Source organism: Scleropages formosus, chromosome 16 (genome assembly GCF_900964775.1).
Source record: "Scleropages formosus chromosome 16, fSclFor1.1, whole genome shotgun sequence".
NCBI classification, from domain to species: Eukaryota; Metazoa; Chordata; class Actinopteri; order Osteoglossiformes; family Osteoglossidae; genus Scleropages; species Scleropages formosus.
Window position 1 is genome coordinate 24,409,817 of NC_041821.1, and position 21,965 is coordinate 24,431,781.

Sequence of the window (21,965 nt, forward strand, 5' to 3'; positions counted from 1 at the left end):
GGGTGTTGGAGATTCTATTCAGTGTGCTCTCATGTTGGTGAAGTATCGATCACATGACCTTTGTTGTACGTGATGTGTTCTGATGAAGCACGTATGTAAATAAATGTTCTTCTCTTCTGGTTTAAGAAAACCGATGGTGTGAGCGTGTACTTTGTTACCTCCGTTAAGTATAATCTATTTACCACTCCTATAACGCAGAGATGGCTGCGCCAACAACGTGTAAAATATACCTTAAAATTTAAGAAGTAGAAAAGATCATGGAACCGCAGTTCGAACGGCACAAATTATGAACGACAGAACTGAAAACAACATGTACAAATACACTGCAATGTTTCCTGTACACACAGCACATGTATTGTTCCGTGAAACACTGCTGACTTAACAGAAAACATGAAGAAATAAATAAAATGTGCTGGAAAATTGACCGTTCTTTCGCTCCTGTTTGGAAGTTATTGTGTGTGTGGGCGGTCATATTTCCCGACCTCCGCTTATGACCCGGCGTCATTCTAGGGTATAGCATGATTTGTATGTAGTTGTTCAGTGTAAAGTTTCTTTACATATTATTTTCTTCTTTGGAAATGTATAGTTTTGGTAATGAATGTAGATGAAAAATACACATTTGAATAGTATAATAACTCTGATTGTGACGTCACATAGGCTCCCTCCCCCACAAGGATTCTGTGTCCTTGTAAAGATTTGTTTTATTTCGGTGTGTTTAATTACAGCACTGCATCTACTTTGATTTTTAGCTTGTTTAAAGTACTTGCGATCGTTGTAACATTTTGATAAACAGTCTTCTCCCAGAGCAGAAGTGCTGTGAGCTGAGTATGTAAGATTAGTTTAAGAATAATTTTTTTCTCGTAAGATTTCCCAAAAATTATTAGATTGCAGTTTTTCCTAAATGCTTCGTAAAGTTGTATTTTTCATTCTCATGCCTGTAATTTTAACTATGGGTTTTTAGTGAGATGATGTCATTGGCGAAGTCGAAAAACTTCCAAAAGAGGAGCAAGAGAACGAGCAATTTTCCAGCACACGTTTATTTATGTTTTCATGTTTTCTGTTAAGTCAATATTGTTTCACAGAACAGCACGTGTTGTGTGTAGAGGACGCTGGAAACATTGTAGTGCGTTTGATCATGTTTTGAGTTCTGCTGTTCATTAAAAAAACTCCACTAAGTTAACTAGAAAGTGCTGTTTTTTTTCACTCGTTGTGTCGACCTGGGTGAATCAGTTCTGTTCAATGAACAGCAGCAGTTTTCCCCTCGTGTTCGACCACAACATTTAAAAACTAAAACAGATAGGACCGCGGTTCAAACGGCACAAATCGACACAAAATTAGCACTAACAAATGACCCCGAATTTGAGTTTCTTTGGTATTGTAGGGGGCTGGAGTGAGGTCATGTGCCAGATAAACAACCATATCTCCAGAACCAAAGAAGGTACAACCGCGGTTTAAATGGCACATCAGCAGAAATTTGTATAACTTATGATGATATAATTTAATATAATTTATAAGTTGTAGGGAGGGGGGCAACTTCACGATTCTGGGTGACAATGTGAGATACTAACCTTTAAAAAAAGTAAAAGCGATAAGAGCACGGAACCTTTTATGTCCCCTACAGACTAAACGGGGGGGTGGTAGCGCGGCGGGTTTGATCTGTGCCTCATTGTATGGTGGGTCTGGGGTTCGAGTTCTGTTTGGGGTCCATGGGGGCTCTGTGTTTCTCCCTGCATTTGCCTGCCCCAGGGTGCAGAGGATGGACCTGGTAATCCACCTCTGTTCCTCGCTTGACTTGTCTCAAAAACCAGACCGATGGTCACTGGATTCAGTTTGACTCGGCAGATTGTATGTATCACCATACTGAATTGACTAAATAACTCATTAAGACTGTAATATTCCCATGAATTTACTAGATCTCTTTTGTTCTTTAACCAGAAAGAAACTTAACAAATAAAGCAACTTATCAAGCCATAAACAAATCGCATCTTGTGGAAAATAATCACTAGAAAACTTATCTCAAAAAAACTACAGATTCCATGTGTTCTGCCTCCGATTTCTTTGGGACATCTCTCATTATTACACACACACACACACACACACACACACACACACACACACACATTTTCAGAACCGCTTGTCCCATGCAGGGTCGCGGGGAACCGGAGCCTACCCGACAACACAGGGCGTAAGGCCGGAGGGGGAGGGGACACACCCAGGACGGGACGCCAGTCCGTCGCAAGGCACCCCAAGCGGGACTCCAACCCCAGACCCACCGGAGAGGAGGACCGTGGTCCAACCCACTGTGCCACCGCACACCCCCTCGTTATTACTCTTTATTAGTAAATTGGATAATGACTGAGGGTTGTTTTTATTAACAACTATTAAGAACACGTCTACATGCCAGAGGACTCAGCTTTGCATCTGCACGTGGACAGAGCGTTAGCATGGCCTTCTCTATTGCACTGCTCACATTGACTGGACAGAGGACTGGCAACCACAACATTAAACAGCAATACAGAATGTAAAGGAAATGGGCATTATACAATTATTACAGCATTAAATTTCAGTTTATGTGAAAAAGTGTAATTAAATGAAACTAATAAAATATTGAAACATTTGAGTTGTTAATGTTACGCTTCTACTATTAATAGTGTACTATGCTTTTTACTTTACACTGCTGCTCCAGATAATCATTCATTACTTAGTTTTTTCAAGTTTTTCAAATGTTTAAAATACTGTTCCACACTATATGGTAAGATCTAAGTAATTAGTAATGGGTTACGATGATTTTCACTTTAGAATACTGTTCCAGGTTATGAGTAGTTCCTGAAGAACGGTGTGGTAACTACTCAGTAATAACTAAGGAGTTGCCATGATTTTTTGAATAGTTAATAATAAAAACATAACCCTTAGTCATTATGTAATTTACTTATAAGAAGAAATAAGGAGAGAAGTCCCAAAGAAAACAGAGGTGGAACACATGGAATCTGTAGTTTTTCCTGAAGTGAGTTGGCTAGTGATAACTTTCCACAAGACGTGATTAAGAGGGGGTTTATTTCTTAAGTTTTTTTTTTTTTTTTCTTTTCTGGTTAAGGAACACAACAGACCCATTTAATTGATGCCAGTATACAATCTTAATGAGTTATTTAGTCAGTTCAGTATTGCAATACATGAACGCAGGGTGCCAAGTCAAACCAGACCCATAGCAACCACCTGCATAGTTTTCAAGGCAAGTCAAGCAAGGAACAGGGGTGAATTGCCAGGTCTGTCCTCTGCATGTTAGGGAAAGCAAACACAGAGAGAAACACAGAGCCATAACGCACCTCAACCACGACTCAAACCTAAGACCCACCCCACAGTAAAGCACCGATCAAACCACCTGTGCCTCCGCACCCCGCTCAGTCTGCTGATAGGGCACATAAAAGGTTCAAAGTACTCTGACCAACCTCGTAAAGTAAAAGAGTAATCTGAAAAATGTATTATTAATAATAAACAGGACCATATATGACCTGTTTATTGCCATAGGAAATTGTATTTAAGATTCAAGAGTTTATTATCATGTGTACAGTAAACAGTTCGTTACACCATACAATGAAATTCTTACTCTGTGAATCCTCTCAGCAGCGTATGACATAAATTACAAGGATGTAAGGAAAGAAAAATACAGAAAAACACAAGGAAAATACAAGGTATAAATCACAAATTTACAAAAATTACTATTAGTGCAAGGGGGGGTGTGGTGGCGCAGTGGGTTGGACCAGGGTCCTGCTCTCCAGTGGGTCTGGGGTTCGAGTCCCACTTGGGGTGCCTTGCGACGGACTGGCGTCCCGTCCTGGGTGTGTCCCCTCCCCCTCCAGCCTTATGCCCTGTGTTGCCGGGTTAGGCTCCGGTTCCCCGCGACCCCGTATGGGACAAGCGGTTCTGAAAATGTGTGTGTGTGTGTACCATTAGTGCAAAGTCACAAATTACAAAAATTACTATTAGTGCAAAAATCCAAGAAACTAGGTTATATACGTATATAAAGTGTACGTATGTGATTGTTGATGAGGAGTTCAATTCATAGTTCTTTTAAATGAGCCTCCGTTAATGTGTAGTACTGCAGAAGGCATACAACATTTCATAGTTATTAGTAACTACTAAATAAGTAATAATTATCTAATTGTTAGTACTGCAGGATTTAATACTTATTAGTAACTACTACATAACTAATAGTTACTGCAAACATTACCTGCTGATAAGTTAATCGCTCTTTCTTATTAGTTATCAGTAGTTACTGCAGTGTTAATGAAGCACTACTCATTAGTTTTGTATTAGCTCCTCCATGAGGGGCACAGTGGTGTGGCAGGCTTGGCTGAGTCCTACTTACTGGTGGGTCTGGTGTTTGAGTCCTGCTGGGGGTGCCTTGCAACAGACTGGCATCCCGTCTTGGGTGTGTCCCCTCTCCAGCCCTGCATCCTGTGTTGCTGGATTAGGCTCTGGTTTGCCGCGACCCCACTTGGGACAAGCGGCTTCAGCCAGTGTTTGTTCTCTTACATTGTCCTTTTCATAAAACACAATGATAAACCTCCATAGTAATTTGTTTTTCCATTTTCATTATTTAAGGTGACCTAAAACCTTACTGCAGTGTTTTGACTGGTCCAAAACAATGTTTGATAAGTGTTGTAATGAAATTAACATAACATGCATAACAGACACCAGGTACAGTTGAGTGTCTGTGTTGTATGTTTGTACAGGTTGAATGTTTATTTATGATGTAACAAATATAACCACCTCAATGTGTGCACTCACTAAGTTAGATTAACTATACAGCAAATGATTGATGTTTCTGCTTACCCTCAACTGAGACACACCTGCTCTGCCACAGATGGCAAATTAAGGCAGATTTTTATGAATGTTGAATGTCTTAGTCCTCTTCATCCCAGCTGGGACATAAGACTGAAATGATTTGCTTCCATTTGATAGTATCTTTGGCAATATGTTGTGCCTTGCCCCAGGTAAGGTAAGGTTCATATCCTTTAGTTCAGATGTTATTGTCTTCTGTCATGTTGTTTTAAGGCATCTTTGTTTCCTCTTCCAGGCTTCCAGGAACCACTCTGCTATCGAGAATAATACTGCATTCAAAATGCTGCTAAACCAACCCTATCAAGGTGATAATTTTTGGAGGAACTCTGTATGACCTTAGGATCTTCCATAGGGTGTCACAAGGCAGGCTGTCAAATGCTTTCTGCAAGTCAATAAAGTTGATGTACAATGGGCTCTTCCACTCCAGACACTTCTCACTAATGTTCCTCAGAGCAAAAATCTGTTCTATACATTTTTATCCTTTCCTGAATCCTGCCTGTTCTTGTCTCAGCTGGGTATCAATAGCTGCATCAATTCTGGTCAGAAGAACTTGACAAAAGACTTTAGATGGTATTGACAGAACTGTGATATCTTGCAAGTTGTCACAGATAACTACTACAAACTCTCTGTTGATCTTAGGGCATTTTAATTTGGCAATGTCAAGATGTTTTTTTGCATTGATTCTTCTGCTGTACTTTACATAGTTTCAGCTAAATTGTTGCAGTAACAAGGTGGTGGTCACTGTTGACATCAGCACCATGACAAACTCGAACATCTTGGAGAGACGTGCACCATTTCCCGTTGATCAGGATGTGGTCAGTCTGGTTAGTTGGTTTTAAGACTATCAGATAACTTCCAAAAGCGCTTGTGGATGTTCTTGAGTGCAAACAGGGTACCGCCAATCACACAGTTATTAGCCAGACAGAAGTCAACCAGGTATTTTCCATTTTCATGTATTATTCTGCAGCTATGTCTCCCCATAGCTCTTTTGCAGTTGGTATTATCTGCTCCAACCTTGGCATTCAAGTCACCCATGATCAACAGCAGGTCATGTTGGGGGACTTTAGCAACTATTGCTTGAAATTCTTCATACCAGCCATCATCTGCTTTGTTTGTTGGTGCATAGCACTGTATGATGGTAAATTTACCAGCAGGGACAGGAAGTGAATATGCGCTAAGAATTGGGAGGCGAAATTGAAAGGAGAATCAGAGCCGGGTGGTTCGCATTCAACTCCATCAAAGAAGTTCTCACAGCAGGTGTTGACAAGGCAACATGTGCAATCCTATTTAATTCCATGGTCCTATCAACCATGCTGCACTGCAGCGAAACGTGGGCATTAACAAAAAAGAGGAACAAAGGTTGTCAGTCACTGAAAGGGCGATGGAACACAGAATGGTCAGTGTGACATGCCTAGACCATGTAACCAACCAAGTGCTGAGGGAAAGCAGCGGAGTAAAGGACACTGTGTCAGAATATAAGCGGAGTAAGATGAGATGAGCAGGACATATAGCACAGATAGCAGACTATATCAGTTGATGGTCCACACTCCTAGCTGAATGGTTCCCAAGAGAATGAAAACAACCACCTGGGCGACCTCCAAGGAGATGGGAAGACAATCTCATCAGATGGGAAAGCCATCTGTGGAGGAGAAAAGCAAGGAGATGGGATGAATGGAGAGTGTGTTGTGATTGGTGCTGTCCGAACAACAGCTGATGGACCAATCAATCCAGGGATCCTGGACATAGTGCGAACATTCCATGTTCTTAGACGGATATTGGTTTTTACCCTGAGCGGACTGTCTTTTGCACTTCTGACTTTCTGCAAGAGGCTTTCATCAGGAGTGGTCATCCTGCCATGTAAAAGGCTCAGATCCACATGAGGGCATATGTTGGAATCAGCATTCGTCTTAGTTCCCGTAACAAAGGTGGTTTTACAGGATGGAGTTGTTAGCCTCATGCTCAACCCTCAACCTGGAGGGCCAATGGACTATTTTAGTCGGGTGTTTCCTGCAAGACCAATCTGGCAAAGTTGAACCTACCAAGGGCTACAGCCCCAGCCAGAATAGCTCTTGAGTTCATAGAGACATGTGAGCTTTTACACTGCATCAAGGTGCAGTCCAGGTAATGGAATGTCAAATGTGACAGATGATTACAAATTCAAAGTGGTACAGTGATAGTGTGCTCCGGTTATCTAGGAGTAGTATAGATTTGGGCCAAAAAATGGCTTGCAGTAAAGCATGAATACTAACAGACAGTTGTTTGACAACTTTTCAGGTATTGAGGGAACCAAATATATTAGCAATCATACTTAATGAACCCATCCATCCATTGACTGCTCATCCAATGAAGAGTGGTAGTGGTCCAGATCCAATCCCAGAAGCATCATCCAGGGCAGGACACAGAACACTCACACACTCATTCACTTATACATACTGTAGTGTACTTTGTTCTGGGTTCAGATGGGGCAAAGATTATGAAAATTTTCAATTCAAATTATGAACATTTATTGGAACACTGGCACATGGTGAGTGATATCGGTGTGAACCAATGGAAATAATGTTCCTGAGGACCCCTTTTCCTCAAGAAGCTGCACTTCAAGACAGCCTTCCCAGCCTGTTTAGTGTTTCAGCTTTTCTTCACCTTCTCACACTGTCCAACAAGCACTCACTCCTTCATAATCCCTATGAACCCTCACAGTGGTTGAAGAACTATTTCAAATTTTAACCATAGTTCTCTACTATTTACAATAAACATCTTTTCCCGCTCAAACACGACACCCCTCAGTAACGCGGGTCGTTACAATACACACGCGCTGCACAATTTAAAGGTCACCAACTGACAAGCATACTGTATTTCTCTGAACTGTAAGAGAAAACACTCACAAACATAGAGAACATGCAAACTCCACACAGATTGAGCCACATCCACATGAACACTGGGTAAAAATACACCTCCATCTGCCTTGTTATGACTCAACATACTACTAATAGCGTTTTTTGTACACACTGACCTCAGGCAACCGGTGGCGTTGCGCAGCACCTGCGATGAGTGTAGGTGTAGCTTGCGCTCCTCCTGGTGGGGGGAGGTGTCCCAGCCAGATTGAGGGATGATCACCGTGTTGGTCAACACAGCCAGAGCATCCTGAATAATGGGCATCTTCAGGCTATCGCAGGATGACAAGTTCCAAAGCACACCTAGGGAGGTCAAAGTTCACAAGTTACCTCATAGAGCACTTTAACTTTGTCTGTGGAAGTGAATAGTTGATCTGCATCACACCAATGTAAAATAACCATGTCAAAGTGGCTTTATTGTCATTTCAACCATATACAGCTGATACAGTATACACTGAAACAAAACAACGTTCCTCCAGGACCATCGTGCTACGTAGGTCTATGCATGTACCATGCTCGGTGCACAAAGACCGATACCTGTGCCATAACTGCACACAACTGTGATTTGAGTTTTTTGATAAAACATAAAGGATCCAAGATGTTCTTTAAGTGATTTCCAAATGACAACAATTTCTTCAAAAACTGTCAAAAAAGTGAAGGCTCTACAACACACTCTGGCTGAAACTGCTTGTCCAATTTGGGGTCGCAGCTGGGCAGCGCAGGGTTCAGGGAGCAGAGCGTACACTCAGGACAAGACGTCAGTCCGTCGCTAGGCACCCCAAGCAGGACTCAAACCCCAGACCTGCCAGAAAGCAGGACTTGGCCAAGCCCACTGTACCACCACACCCTCCCCACAAAACAACATTAAATTAAAATTGTAATGTTCTTTTAAAAAAAATTAAATTAAAAACTTGAAAAATAGAAACAATAATCCTGAGAATTATACATCATGACAATATTAAATATGCCAGTCTTGAAACAGCCAAGAGCAATGTGCCCCCAAATGATAATTAATTTAGTTGTCTACTTTAAATTAATATAAGATTGATATTTTGTAAAGTTGCAACTTACTGAGGCTTCTAAAAATTATTCAGACATACAAAATTTCTCTTGACAAGTCATATTATCAGCACAATAATTTGAGTGAAGTAGAATCTTTGAAAAAAATTTTGAATTTCAGAGTTTCTTAGTGGGGGGTATGGTGGCGCAGTAGGTTTGGCCGGGTCCTGTCCTCTAGTGGTTCTGGGGTTCGAGTCCTGCTTGGGGTGCCTTGTGATAGACTGGCATCCCGTCCTGAGTGTGTATCCTCCCTCTCCAGCCCGATGCCCTGCTTTGCAGGGTTAGGCTCCGGTTTGCCATGATCCTCCTTGGGGCAAGCAGCTTCAGCCAGCATGTGTGTGTTTCTTAGTATTTGATATGTCCCCTTTTGCTTTAATGACAGCATTGACTCCACAGGTTTGTGCAAAAACTGATGATGCATGTTATCCCAGAACGGTTTCAGAATGTTTCAAAGAGCATCTTGACATGTTATTGAATGCTTGGCTTTCTTGGTCTTCAAGTGCCCCCATAAATGTTTGTTGGGATTGAGGTCAAGGTGTTCATTGAGGAAACTGCTCACTAGTGAAATGTGTATTAAATACAATACTAGTACATAATTTTATTAAAATTTTATATTAAATCAGAAAATTATGCAAAATAGAAGCATTTTCACTAGTGGTCTCCAACATTTGGACCCCACTGTACGGATATTTCTAAAAATATTTTCAAGAGCACAAAACGGTTACAAGAATTACAAGTTTGATCAAATCTGTTTAGTAGATTTAATGCATTTCACTCCAGAGTATTTGCTCTGATGAGAATCTCCTGCTGAGATCTGATGGGCCATACTCCCTGACAGCACTGAGATGTCATCTGTTACTGAGGGCTACATGTAGGTGAGCCTCTGGGAGGGAGAAATTTGGGGCAATCCTCATAAGAAGTGATAACTTTGAGTCAGAAAATACAAAGCCATAGATATGTCTGGCACTTAATAGAATCACTTAATGCTATCAACAGTTATAGATGTCCCGTAAACATATTTCAAACAACTTCAATTATATATGTTATAGAGGATTAATTATGTAAATCATTCTGTGTTCTGTAGTGCATATGTAAAATGAAAACATAACTTAGATGTAACTTAGCCCGTAGCACTTAGAGCTGCTGCCTTTTTAAACACAGCGTAACCTTTCCATTGTCCTGCGGTATCTCTTTTATGTAATTATATACTGTGTATATACAAACTAGACATTTAAATCTGTATTTAAATTACTGAAATACTAAGGTGATTATGAGGTTAGCAATACTGTGTGCTGTCCCAATCACTGTATTTTGTTTTAGCTAGTCCTAAAACCATTTACAGTAATTGGGCAGTTTTTTTTTTTTCTTCATTAATGGAGCAAGTGTTCAATCGATCTCATCTAAAATTTTAGCTAAAAAAATGTTTCATTAATTCACACACACACACACACACACACACACACACACACACACACACACACACACACACACTTTCTGAATCGCTTGTCCCATACAGGGTCGTGGGGAACCGGAGCCTACCCGGCAACTCAAGGGGTAAGGCCGGAGAGGGAGAGGACACACCCACCAGTCCGCCACAAGGCACCCCAAGCAGGACTCAAACCCCAGACCCACCGGAGAGCAGGACCCGGTTCAACCCACTGCGCCCCCCTTTAATTCAATTCAATTTTATTTTTTTTATAGAAAGTTCTCATACCGTGAGACAGAGTGCTGAACAAAGGAATAAGACACACACACACACACACACACACACACACACACACACACACACACTTTCTGAACTGCTTGTCCCGTACGGGGTTGCGAGGAACCGGAGCCTACCCGGCAACTCAGGGCATAGGGCCGGAGGGGACACACCCAGGAGAGGACGCCAGTCTGTCGTAAGGCACCCCAAGCGGGACTCGAAGCCCGGACCCACGGGAGAGCAGGACCCAGTCCAACCCACTGTGCCACCGCGCCCTCCACAATAAGACAAATAGTTGGATATATATCAAATTACTACAGGATCCATGAAGTTATGAAAACTGCAAATTAGTCTACGTAACGTAGAACGTAACAAAAAAAAAAAAAAAAGAATCCACACACACTGTCCAAAACCACCTGTCCCGAGCGGGGACACTACAGGGCGCAAGGTTGGAGGGGGTGGGGACACATCCAGGACGGGAAGAAAAATCTAACCAAAAAGAGGCAAGGGAGGGGAAAAAAAAAAAAAATCTCTGGGGGTCCAAGTGACAGTGGCTGCCCACCACTCCTGGATTTAAAAAAAAAAAAAAGACTTAAGTTTTATTATTATCTTATTTATTAAACCCTTGTCTTTGTCCAAAATACTTTCCAATATTACATTTCTAGAGGAACTTAGAAGAATTTAGTTATATACAGTATACAGCACAAGTAAAAACAACTATACCAGCGTAAGTACTGTAGCTTGGTCAAGATAACGACATTTTTTGACTTAGCTGACACTTTTCTCCAATACAACTTACTATGTTAAGGTCAGAGTAATTACTGTTACAAGCTTATAATTATTTACCCATTTATAGAGCTGGGTAATTTCACTGGAGCAATTTTTAGGATAAGTACCTGTCACGTTCTCTGCATCTGGCACATCTGCGACACCTGCCGTTCCCTGATAGGAGCGACAATAAAGAGGGAAGCCGAGGAAGCCCAGATGCGGAACGTTGTTTTGCCTCGTTTCCCTGCGAACCGTGTTGCCAAGAAACCCATCCCGACTTCGACCCTTTGCCTGATTCTTCCTGACCACGTTCTGTGCCTAGCCCTTTGTACTCCGTTTGCCGATCGCCTGACCCTCACCTCTGATTATGGATTCTGATTTGGCTTCCGTGCACGTCAATCCGAGAACTCCGCACTTGAGTCCGTCCGCGCTACGCGCAACCGTGACAGAAGGTTCCGCCTGCTACCAGGACTCAGCAGAGTATGCGCAACTGCATACAGCGCTCACCAAGCAAGGCGAGTTTTTGGGAACGCAATCCCAGTCGTTGCAGCGCATACAAGAAAAGGTCGACGGATTAATCCAGGTCCTCCAAACCGGAGGTATTCTCAAACCCGCCTTCCAGGGTGCACCCGCGACTCCTGCTGAGCCTGTCCCACCCACACCCCCCGAGGCTTCGGGGACGGTCACAAGGATCGCAACCCCAGAGAGGTATGACGGTTCGCCCGATCAATGTCAGGACTTTCTGATGCAGTGCGAGTTGGTTTTTGAGTGTTCTCTGTGCATGTATCAGACGGACGCAGCTAAGATCGCTTCTGTCTTGTCGTTGTTAACTGGTCCAGCCCGGGCGTGGGCCGCCGCTGGGTGGCGCACTCACCCAAGAACTACCTATGACATTTTCCGCGAGAAATTCAAAGCGGTTTTTGACCACCCGCACGCAGGGCGCATGGCGGGTAATTATCTCATGCATCTCACCCAGGGAAGTAGAAGCGTGGCTGAGTACGCTCTTGAGTTCAGACCCCTCGCGGCCAAGACTGGCTGGAACTCCCCTGCCCTCCTCACCTGCTTCTTCGAAGGGCTGAATCCCCGGATCCAGGACGAGCTCACGTACAGGGGTGAGGAGGGGGACTTCGACCGGTTTGTGGAGACAGCCATCGCCATCGACAATCTTGGCAGGAGTTGACAACCCCTGGGGACCAGCCCAGCGGAGGACCGGCTCAGGAAAGAAGAAAGGAGACGGCGCCAGGTGGGGAGACTGTGTCTCTATTGTGGGTCCCCGGAGCATCTCCGTGCCGCGTGCCCCGAGCGACCACCTCAGGGGACCTCCACAGAAACGAAGGCGAGTCCAGGGGAACACCGGGACAGCTACGTCTGCCGGTGAGTCTTTCCTGGGGGGCAAGCCGGGTGCAGACAAACGCCCTCATAGATTCCGGAGCCGCGGGCTGTTTCATGGATGTAGGCTTTGCCCAAGCGCACCATGTCCCTATTAAAACATGTGAAGTCACTCTGAGTGTGAAAGCCCTGGATGGTCAACCCTTGGGTGATGGGGTGGTTGATTCCCGGACGGCACCTCTCGTGCTCGAAACAAGCGCGTGTCACCACGAGAAACTCACCTTCTTTCTGATCCGAGCTCCAGACACTCCTGTCATTTTAGGTTACCCCTGGTTGGCACGACATGACCCCGTCTTCAGGTGGAGTACCAAGGAGCTGGTTTCTTGGGGAGAATCCTGTCACACATCCTGCTTCACGCTTCCTTGCCGGGCCATGTCGGTGGAAGGGGTAGAGGGCCTTCCCCCGCCGGTCATACCCCCGGACTATGAGGATCTACGAGAGGTCTTCAGCAAGGTCCGCGCCGCCGAACTGCCTCCTCACCGGTCCTGGGACTGTGCTATCGACCTCTTGCCAGGTACCACACCACCTCGGGGCCGGGTGTATCCCCTGTCGTTACCAGAACAGCGGGCCGTGCAGGAGTACATCATGGAGGCTCTCGAAGCTGGTCTGATCCGGCCGTCAACGTCACCAGCAGCGGCGGGGTTCTTCTTTATCGGTAAGAAGGACGGGGGACTAAGGCCGTGCATAGATTACCGAGGGTTGAACGCCATAACAATCAAGTACCCGCACCCCTTACCGTTGATTACCTCGGCTCTGGAGGGGATCCATGGATCGACCTGGTTCTCGAAATTAGACCTCCGCAGTGCGTATAACCTCATCCGGATCCGTGAGGGGGATGAATGGAAGACGGCCTTCTTCACTTCACTAGGTCACTATGAGTACAGGGTCATGCCTTTTGGCCTAGCTAATGCCCCCTCAGTTTTCCAGGCCTTTCTAAACCATGTGTTGGGCGATTTCCTTCATCACTGCGTCATCGTCTACCTGGACAATATACTGATCTACTCGAAGACCCGAGAGCAGCATATCCAAGAGGTCCGGGCGGTCCTCAGGCGGCTCCTACAACATCGACTGTATGTGAAGGCAGAGAAGTGTGAATTCCACCAACGCCAAATCTCCTTCCTGGGCTACATCCTGAGCCAGGAGGGAGTTTCCATGGACCCCAGGAAGGTGGGTGCAGTGACCTCCTGGCCTCGACCTACCACGGTAAGGGCGCTCCAGCGCTTCCTTGGGTTCGCCAATTTCTATCATCGGTTCATACGTAATTTTAGCACAGTAGCCGCACCCCTTACCGCGTTAACTGCAAGCAAGGACCGAAGACTCCCTTTGGGGGCGGAGGCGGAGAAGGCTTTCCAGGAGTTAAAAACACGGTTCACCTCCGCCCCAGTGCTGAAACAGCCGGACCCTTCCTTGCCGTTTGTGGTGGAGGTCGACGCCTCCTCGGTAGGGGTGGGTGCAGTCCTGTCACAGCGGCAAGGGGACCCTCCCAAGTTGTACCCCTGTGCCTTCTTCTCCAGGAAGATGACCCCTGCCAAACGGAATTACGACATTGGGAACAGGGAACTCCTTGCTATCAAGCTCGCGCTTCAGGAGTGGCGTCACTGGCTGGAGGGTGCGGTCCATCCCTTTGTGGTACTCACGGACCACCGCAATCCGGAGTACCTAGAGACTGCCAAAACGGTTGAACTCCCGCCAGGCCCGATGGGCCCTGTTCTTCACCCGTTTCTGCTTTACTGTTTCTTATCGGCCAGGTTCCAAGAATGGGAAGGCTGATGCTTTATCGCGGGGTTCATGACCCAGGACCACTGCCCCCCAACCCAAAGGAGATCCTACCCCAGGGATGCGTGGTGGGTCCGGTCCACTGGCAACTCCTCCAGGACATCCAAGAAGCCCAGGACAGCGAGCCAGAACCGCCCGGGAGGCCAACCGACCGTGTGTATGTCCCCAGTTCCTTCCGCGCAGCGGTGCTGAAATGGGCCCATGAGGCTCCGGAGGCCAGGCATTCCGGGATCCGCCGTACCTTATCCCTGGTCCAAGGACGGTTCTGGTGGCCCTCACTGTCCGATGACGTCAGAGACTTCGTCCAGGCCTGTGCCACCTGCGCTCAGACCAGGACCCTGCCCGAAAAGGCAGTGGGTCTCCTACAACCTTTGCCTACGCCGACCCGCCCCTGGACCCACGTGGCGCTGGATTTCCTAGTGGACCTCTCGGTCTCAGAGGGTAAGACTGTGATCCTTTCCGTCATAGATTGTTTCTCTAAGGCTAGTAGACTAGTGCCCCTTCCGAAGCTGCCCACCGCTCTCGAGGTATCGGAGGTCCTATTTGAGCAAGTCTTTAAACTCTACGGACTCCTCCAAGACATTGTTTCCGATCGAGGTCCCCAGTTCACCTCTCGGGTATGGAAGGCCTTTTGGAGCCGGCTCGGTGTGACGGTCAGCCTTACATCGGGATACCACCCGCAAGCCAACGGTCACGTAGAACGCTTACAACAGGATGTTGCAAGGTTTCTCCGAGCCTACTGCTCCCAAAAACCCCACCACTGGGCTCGCTACCTGGCCTGGGCAGAGTACGCCCACAACTCCGCACCTCATACATCCACAGATATGTCGCCCTTTCAGTGTGTGTTAGGCTACCAACCTATCCTGTTCCCTGGCAAGACCTCTCCAAGTCTTGTTCAGGCTGTGGAGACATGGCACAACGAGAGCACCCGCGTCTGGAGGACGGTCTGGGCCCACCTGCTCCGCAGTGTGGAACGCCACAAACGTCAGGCTGACCGGCACTGGCGCACCCTTTCGTTCTTGCCTGGGCAAAGAGTTTGGCTCTCCACCCGAGACCTTCACCTGGAGACCCCCTCCAAGAAACTCGGGTCCTGCTACATCGGCCCCTTCAAGGTAGTGCGTCGTGTCACGCCGGTTACTTACCGCCTTCAGTTGTCTCCTGACCTCCAAGTGCACCCCACGTTCCATGTTTCCCTTTGAAACTGGTAGGGGTGTCCTTGCATCAGCCACCAGTAGAAACCACACCACCGTCTACGCTACCCCTCGCAGGGGACGATGTCTATACGGCCCGAGCCCTGCTGAACTCCTGTCGACGGAGAGGTCGGCTGCAATATCTGGTGGATTGGGAGGGGTACGGTCCGGAGGAGCGTTCCTGGGTAGCTGCGTCGGACATCCTGGACCCCGACCTGGTGGCCGCTTTCCACAGGGACCATCCTGAGTGCCCCGCTCTGCGCCCCCGGGGGCGTCCTCCTTCCCGGCCCAGGGCGTCCGGAGCCGCGCGTGGAGGGGGGAGTACTGTCACGTTCTCTGCATCTGGCACATCTGCGACACCTGCCGTTCCCTGATGGGAGCGACAATAAAGAGGGAAGCCGAGTAAGCCCAGATGCGGAACCTTGTTTTGCCTCGTTTCCCTGCGAACCGTGTTGCCAAAAAACCCATCCCGACTTCGACCCTTTGCCCGATTCTTCCTGACCACGTTCTGTGCCAAGCCCTTTGTACTCCGTTTGCCGATCGCCTGACCCTCGCCTGCCCCTCGACTCTGATTATGGATTCCGATTCGGCTTCCGTGCACGTCGATCCGAGAACTCCGCACTTGAGTCCGTCCGCGCAACCGTGACAGTACCTTGCTCAAGGGTACTATAGCCAGAGGTGTGGAGTGAAGATAACTCCAAAGGCAGCAACTATAACTAGTGTGTTAAGAAGTGGCTACTAGATGTCTACAGCTGCTCCCTTGGGAAAGTGTTTATGAGAAACAGCTGCAGTGCAAATTACTCAGCTGCATAAATGGGGAAGGAAGAGGAAAAAAAAAAAAAAAAAAAAAAACTGTAGGTAGCTTAAGGTTGCAGGATAGGCCCTGAGGATGCCTAGTAATATAATGGTTAGAGCTATACAGTTTGGATTCAAAGATCATAGGTTCAAATTCCACCTTTGTACTCTAAAGCAAGGTACTCACCCTGATTTGCTCAAGTAAAATTACCATTACTGTAAAAATAGGTAAAATAATTGCAGGTAGCTTAACATTATAACCTAATTCAGAAAAAAGGGTCAGCTAAATGAGTAAACTGAACATTCTGACGGGGGCGCAGTGGGTTGGACCACAGTCCTGCTCTCTGGTGGGTCTGGGGTTCGAGTCCTGCTTGAGGTGCCTTGCGACAGACTGGCGTCCTGTCCTGGGTGTGTCCCCTCCCCCTCCGGCCTTACGCCCTGTGTTGCCGGGTAGGCTCCAGTTCCCCATGACCCTGTATGGGACAAGCGGTTCTGAAAATGTGTGTGAACATTCTGAGTTATGAATAGGCTTCCAGTTCAAATTGTGTTCATAATTTGAGGACCCAGTGTACATGAACAGTGATTATAATCATTTTGTTGGTGGGTTTGATTTGATGGTTTTTTTTGTTTTGGTAAGATAGACTTGGTCTGGTGTTTGTTGGTGGGTTTGGTTTAATGGTTTGGTGTGATGGTTGTTTTTTGTGTTGGTGGGAGTGGTTTGATGGTTGGTTTTTGTGTTGATGAGAGGAGGATTGGTTGGTTTTGTTGGTGGTTTAGACTTAGTCTGCTGGTTTGGCTTTGGTGGGTTTGGTTTGATTGGTTTTTGTTAGTGGGTTGGCTTGATGGCTGGTTTTTTGTTGGTGGGTTACGCTTGGTTTGGTGTTTCGTGGGGGTGTGTGGTTTAACGGTTTTTGTTTTGGGGGGTTAAACTTGGTCTAGTTTGTGTTGTTGGGGGTGGTTTGATGGTTTGGTGTTGTGATTGGTTTTTGTGGTGGTGGGTTTGGTGTAATAGTTTGCTGGTTTGGAGTTGGTGGGTTTTGTTTGACGGGTGGTTTTGGTTAGTGGGGTAGGCCTGGTTTGGTTTTTGTTGGTGGGTTAGATTTGGTTTGTTTGGATTAGCTTTGGCTTGGTGGGTGAGTTGGAGAAGTCAGTTAAGTTTCTTGGTTTCAGGCCATGGAGATGGATATTGGCGATGCTAGGTATTGTTCTCTATGGCTTCCTGTTGGTGGTTGGACTGGGTTCTTGTGTACAGCTGTTGAAAAATACACATGGATATAACATCTTTTCCTATGTTTCTTGAATAGCAGTTATAGAAGGAGTCAAAATAAAAGTATGAACGTGGCGGTTTATGTAAGCAAATACCACACACACACACACACACACACACACACACACACACACACTAAAACCACTTGTCCCGAGTGGAGTGGCGGTAAGCCGGAGTCTAATCCGGCAACAGAGAGCACAAGGATGGAGGGAGAGGGGACACACACAGGATAGGATGCTAGCCCATTGCAGGGCACCCCAAGCTGGATTTGAACCCCAGACCCCCCAGAGAGCAGGTAGAAGCCAAACCCACTCCACCACTGCACGCCTGCAAGCAAGTACTATGTAACTACATTAAAGTACTAAATGAGTATAAAACATCTATGGATAAATTCAGGACTATAGTTGGACTGATTGACAGATGTAGATGACATATTTGAAATAGGAAGATAAGTCTCATAGTTCACTTGAGACCATAGGGTGGTCAAGCATCTTGCATGAGATTTAGATTAATAGGTCTGGGCCATAATGTCAATCTTCAATAAAAAATGTTCAGAATAATTCAAACAGATACTTTACAAACACAAATCTAAGGAAAAGTTTAAAGAAAAAAAATTGGCCTCATTATTACTCTGACCCATCAGCTATAAAAATGGCAAACATAAGTTTAGGTCTAGGACTAGGCAATTGAAGCCTTGTACATGGGATGAAGCATGACAGCCTGTCTAAAGTAGGCAAGGTGACTCCACTGGATAATAAGAAGTCTTGTTAGCTATGAAAAAAAAAATGACACCCCCCCTTAATTTTACTGCTGGATTCCATTTGGATTCTCAGTAAAAGACAGGGTTACCTCTCAAACTCAAGCAATACAGCTGTTTTAACTGAAAGCAGGGCATACAGCTGTAGTACACTACAGGTGCTAAAAAACCTGACACTTTCTACTGCAACAGAACATCTTCACATTTATTTACTGATGCTTCTCTCCTAAGTGACACAATTAATCTGCTCACCATGATATACCCCTTTGTATAGAAAGAGTTGAGTAATTTATGGTAAGAGCCTTAGTCACGGGTTCTACAGTAGGAGGTGGGATTCAGATTTCAACGGCAAAGATGCAGCTCCAACCACCTGCTGCTCCTAGAACAGCAAGCATTGTAGGCCTGTCATTAAAAACAGAACTGTTATGAGAAATCACCTTCAATAAAATGATAGTCTCTTAGTAAGAATTGTTGTTTTGACCACTGTGTCATAAATTAGTTTGTGACCCACAGTTCTGCTGTGGGTGTAACTGGCTCAGTAAAGCTATTAAATACATATTAAAAAAAAAAAAAAAAAAAACAGACAATGAAACACCTTTGAGATGTGACTAGGTTTAAGGTCACATGAGCCACTCTGGAAATATTCAGAAAAACCCTTTTGGGTGTTTTATGGGGGGAGGGGGGGTGGAAGGGAGGAAAAAAAAACCTAACTCTAATAAACAGCCCCATGGCCTCACATCTTTACCTCAGCTCTCCTGTGCCTCCTATAATACAGTCTATCCACACATGACTGGACATTTTTTAAATTAAAGGTTTTTTGCAAGTAAATCATTTAAGTCTTGAAATAACATGTTTACAGTTTGTTTCGATGTGGCTTTTTCCACTTTTAAATTCTGTAAAATATTTTTTAAATAAAATTGATTCATTTGATTGTCTGGTCATTCCAGTATTTCATTAGCTTATGGGCTAATGAACTGTAGCTGTTATCAGGCACACTTGAGTATCTGTAAGGGAATAAGAGGGTGACAAGGTTTTACACTCATCTATGTTTCCAACTGCTGTTGACTTGTCCAAAGCACTACATTTACATTTATTCATTAGCAGACACTTTTCTCCAAAGTGATGTACATCTCTGAGAAATACAAATTTTTGCATTACATTAGGAGAAAGGGAGACATAGTTGCAGATGTGTGATTAAGTTAATTTAGTTAGTCACCTCCCAGCTGGCCTGTCCTCCTGTCAGAATCTATCAAACTGGACAACTCACTCATTTTGCCTACCTCCTTGGCCAAGAGTCTGGGAGTGATGATTGCTAAGAGAAAGACAGACTTGAGTCACATTGAAGCCACAACCCGGTCCTGCAGATACATCCTGCATAATATTCATATGATCTGTCCCTACCTCACAACTGACTCTGTCCAACTACTTGTCCAGGCCATAGTGACTTCCCTCTTGGACTACTGCAACTCTCTTGCCACTGCCATCAAACCTCTGCAGCTGATACACAATGCTGCTGCACGAGTTGTGTTTGACTTGCCAAAGTGTTCCCATGTATCTCCCCTACTCATTTCTCTGTACTGGCTTCCTCTAGCTGCCCGGATCAAAATCAAGACCCTGGTTATTGTTTACAAATGCATCAATAGAACTGCTCTCAGTTATTTACAAGACTCGATCAACCACTACACCCCAGCCAGACCCCTTCACTCCGCCTACTTCTGCTCGATTGGTGGTCCCGCACACGAAAGGTAAAGCATGGAGGTTCTCGGTTCTGGCTCCGTTGTGGTGGAATGACCTTCTCCTCTCACTCAGAACTGCAGAAACTCTGTCTACTTTCAAGAAGGGTCTGGAAGGGGGGGGGGAACCCCCCCCCCACACCACCTTCTCCAGATCCGTTTCACCCAAGATTTCTCCAACTCATGTGTGGTATAAATGTTCATGCACCATAACTTCATGATCTTCCCCAGATAGGCCTTTAGACAGCTGCTACTCCATCATTGTATGTGATTGTTTGTATACCTTATTCTTAAAAAATAAATACATTTGGTAGGAGGTAATCAGGATTCATCTATCCTGCGTTTTATGCACCTACTTGAGTGATGAACATCGGTGCATCAAATGAAAAGCAACAAACTAGGTTTACTTAAGAATCCCATGCCTGCAGTCATGTCTCTTTCTCTTAATGTAATGCACAAATTGTATTTTTGCTGAGATGTACGTCGCTTTGGAGAAAAGCGTCTGCTAAATGAATGTAAATGTAATTTGTTTCCACTATATGCACTGATGTTCATCGCATGTAGCTGCATAAAAACTCAGAATAGACAATTCTTGATCACTCTTACTTTTTTTTAAGGTACACAAACATTTACGTACAATACAGGAGTAGCGCCTGTGTAAATGCTTATCTGGACATGATCACAAAGTTATGGTCCATGAACGTTTACACCTTATATGAGCTTAAGAGATCATGGGCGAAGTGAGTCTGGAAGATGTAAGTTTTCAAACCCTTCTTAAAAGTCAACATGGTTTCAGCAGTTGTGAGTAAGAGGGGGAAGTCATTCAACCACAATGGCGCCAGGACAGAGATCATCATCACTAAGATGATGATGATGATGATACCATGTGATCACTCAAGAACAAAGGTTTGATAAAAAACTTGTATTGGTTGTACATTTTTGGTAAGACTACTTTTGCCACGTGTAATAAAACATTTTTTTTTTTTTTTCCTTTTCAGAACCGCTTGTCCCATACGGGGTCGCGGGGAACCAGAGCCTACCCGGTAACACAGGGCGTAAGGCCGGAGGGGGAGGGGACACACCCAAGACGGGACGCCAGTCCATCGCAAGGCACCCCAAGCGGGACTTGAACCCCAGACCCACCGGAGAGCAGGACTGTGGTCCAACCCACTGCGCCACCGCACCCCCTCGCTGTAATAAAACAGATAATGAAAAAAAATTTATAACACAAAATTCTGATCACTCTTCAGCTCTTTTGATGTGAAATTTAACAGGATGTCAAACTGACTAAAACTGCTATAAAACAGACCAGCATATTTGACAGTTCATGTTTTGCAAACATTTTCAGGCATTCGTTTGTGGGATTCACTTTTATATACCCCAAGCCATACGTCGCTTTGCAGAAAACTGTCTGCCAAATGTATAAGTGAAAATGTAAATCTTATCATACAGACACATACCTCAAACTGCTTGTCCTGAGTGGGGTTGCGGTGAGCCGGGACCTAGCCCGGCAGCACAGGATGCAGGGCTGGAGGGGGCGGGGGCGCACTCAGGACGGGACACCAATCCATCACAAGCAGGACTTGAACCCCAGTCCTGCTAGAGAGCGGGACCCACTCAAGCCCACTGTGGCATGCACCCCAAATCCCCCCCACGCCCCCATACAGACACAATGGTAACAATTTAAAATAAAGTAACACGATCAAACTGAGATGGGCTCGCACTCTACCTACGGTGTACACTGTCTCTTACTTCCTGTGTTTCCAGGATAGGCTCTGGATCATTGTGACCCTGCT

The 21,965-nt window shown here is 45.4% G+C and overlaps 1 protein-coding gene across 1 annotated transcript in view; it reads right to left on the reverse strand.

The window, feature by feature from the left end:
* The window catches only part of LOC108933734 (catenin delta-2-like), a 340,497-nt gene that overhangs the window by 94,647 nt on the left and 223,885 nt on the right, over positions 1-21,965 (reverse strand). The window contains exon 13 of the mRNA XM_029259061.1: positions 7,853-8,036. Within this exon, the coding sequence (XP_029114894.1) occupies positions 7,853-8,036 (184 nt within the window). The remainder of the gene's footprint in view (positions 1-7,852; positions 8,037-21,965) is intronic.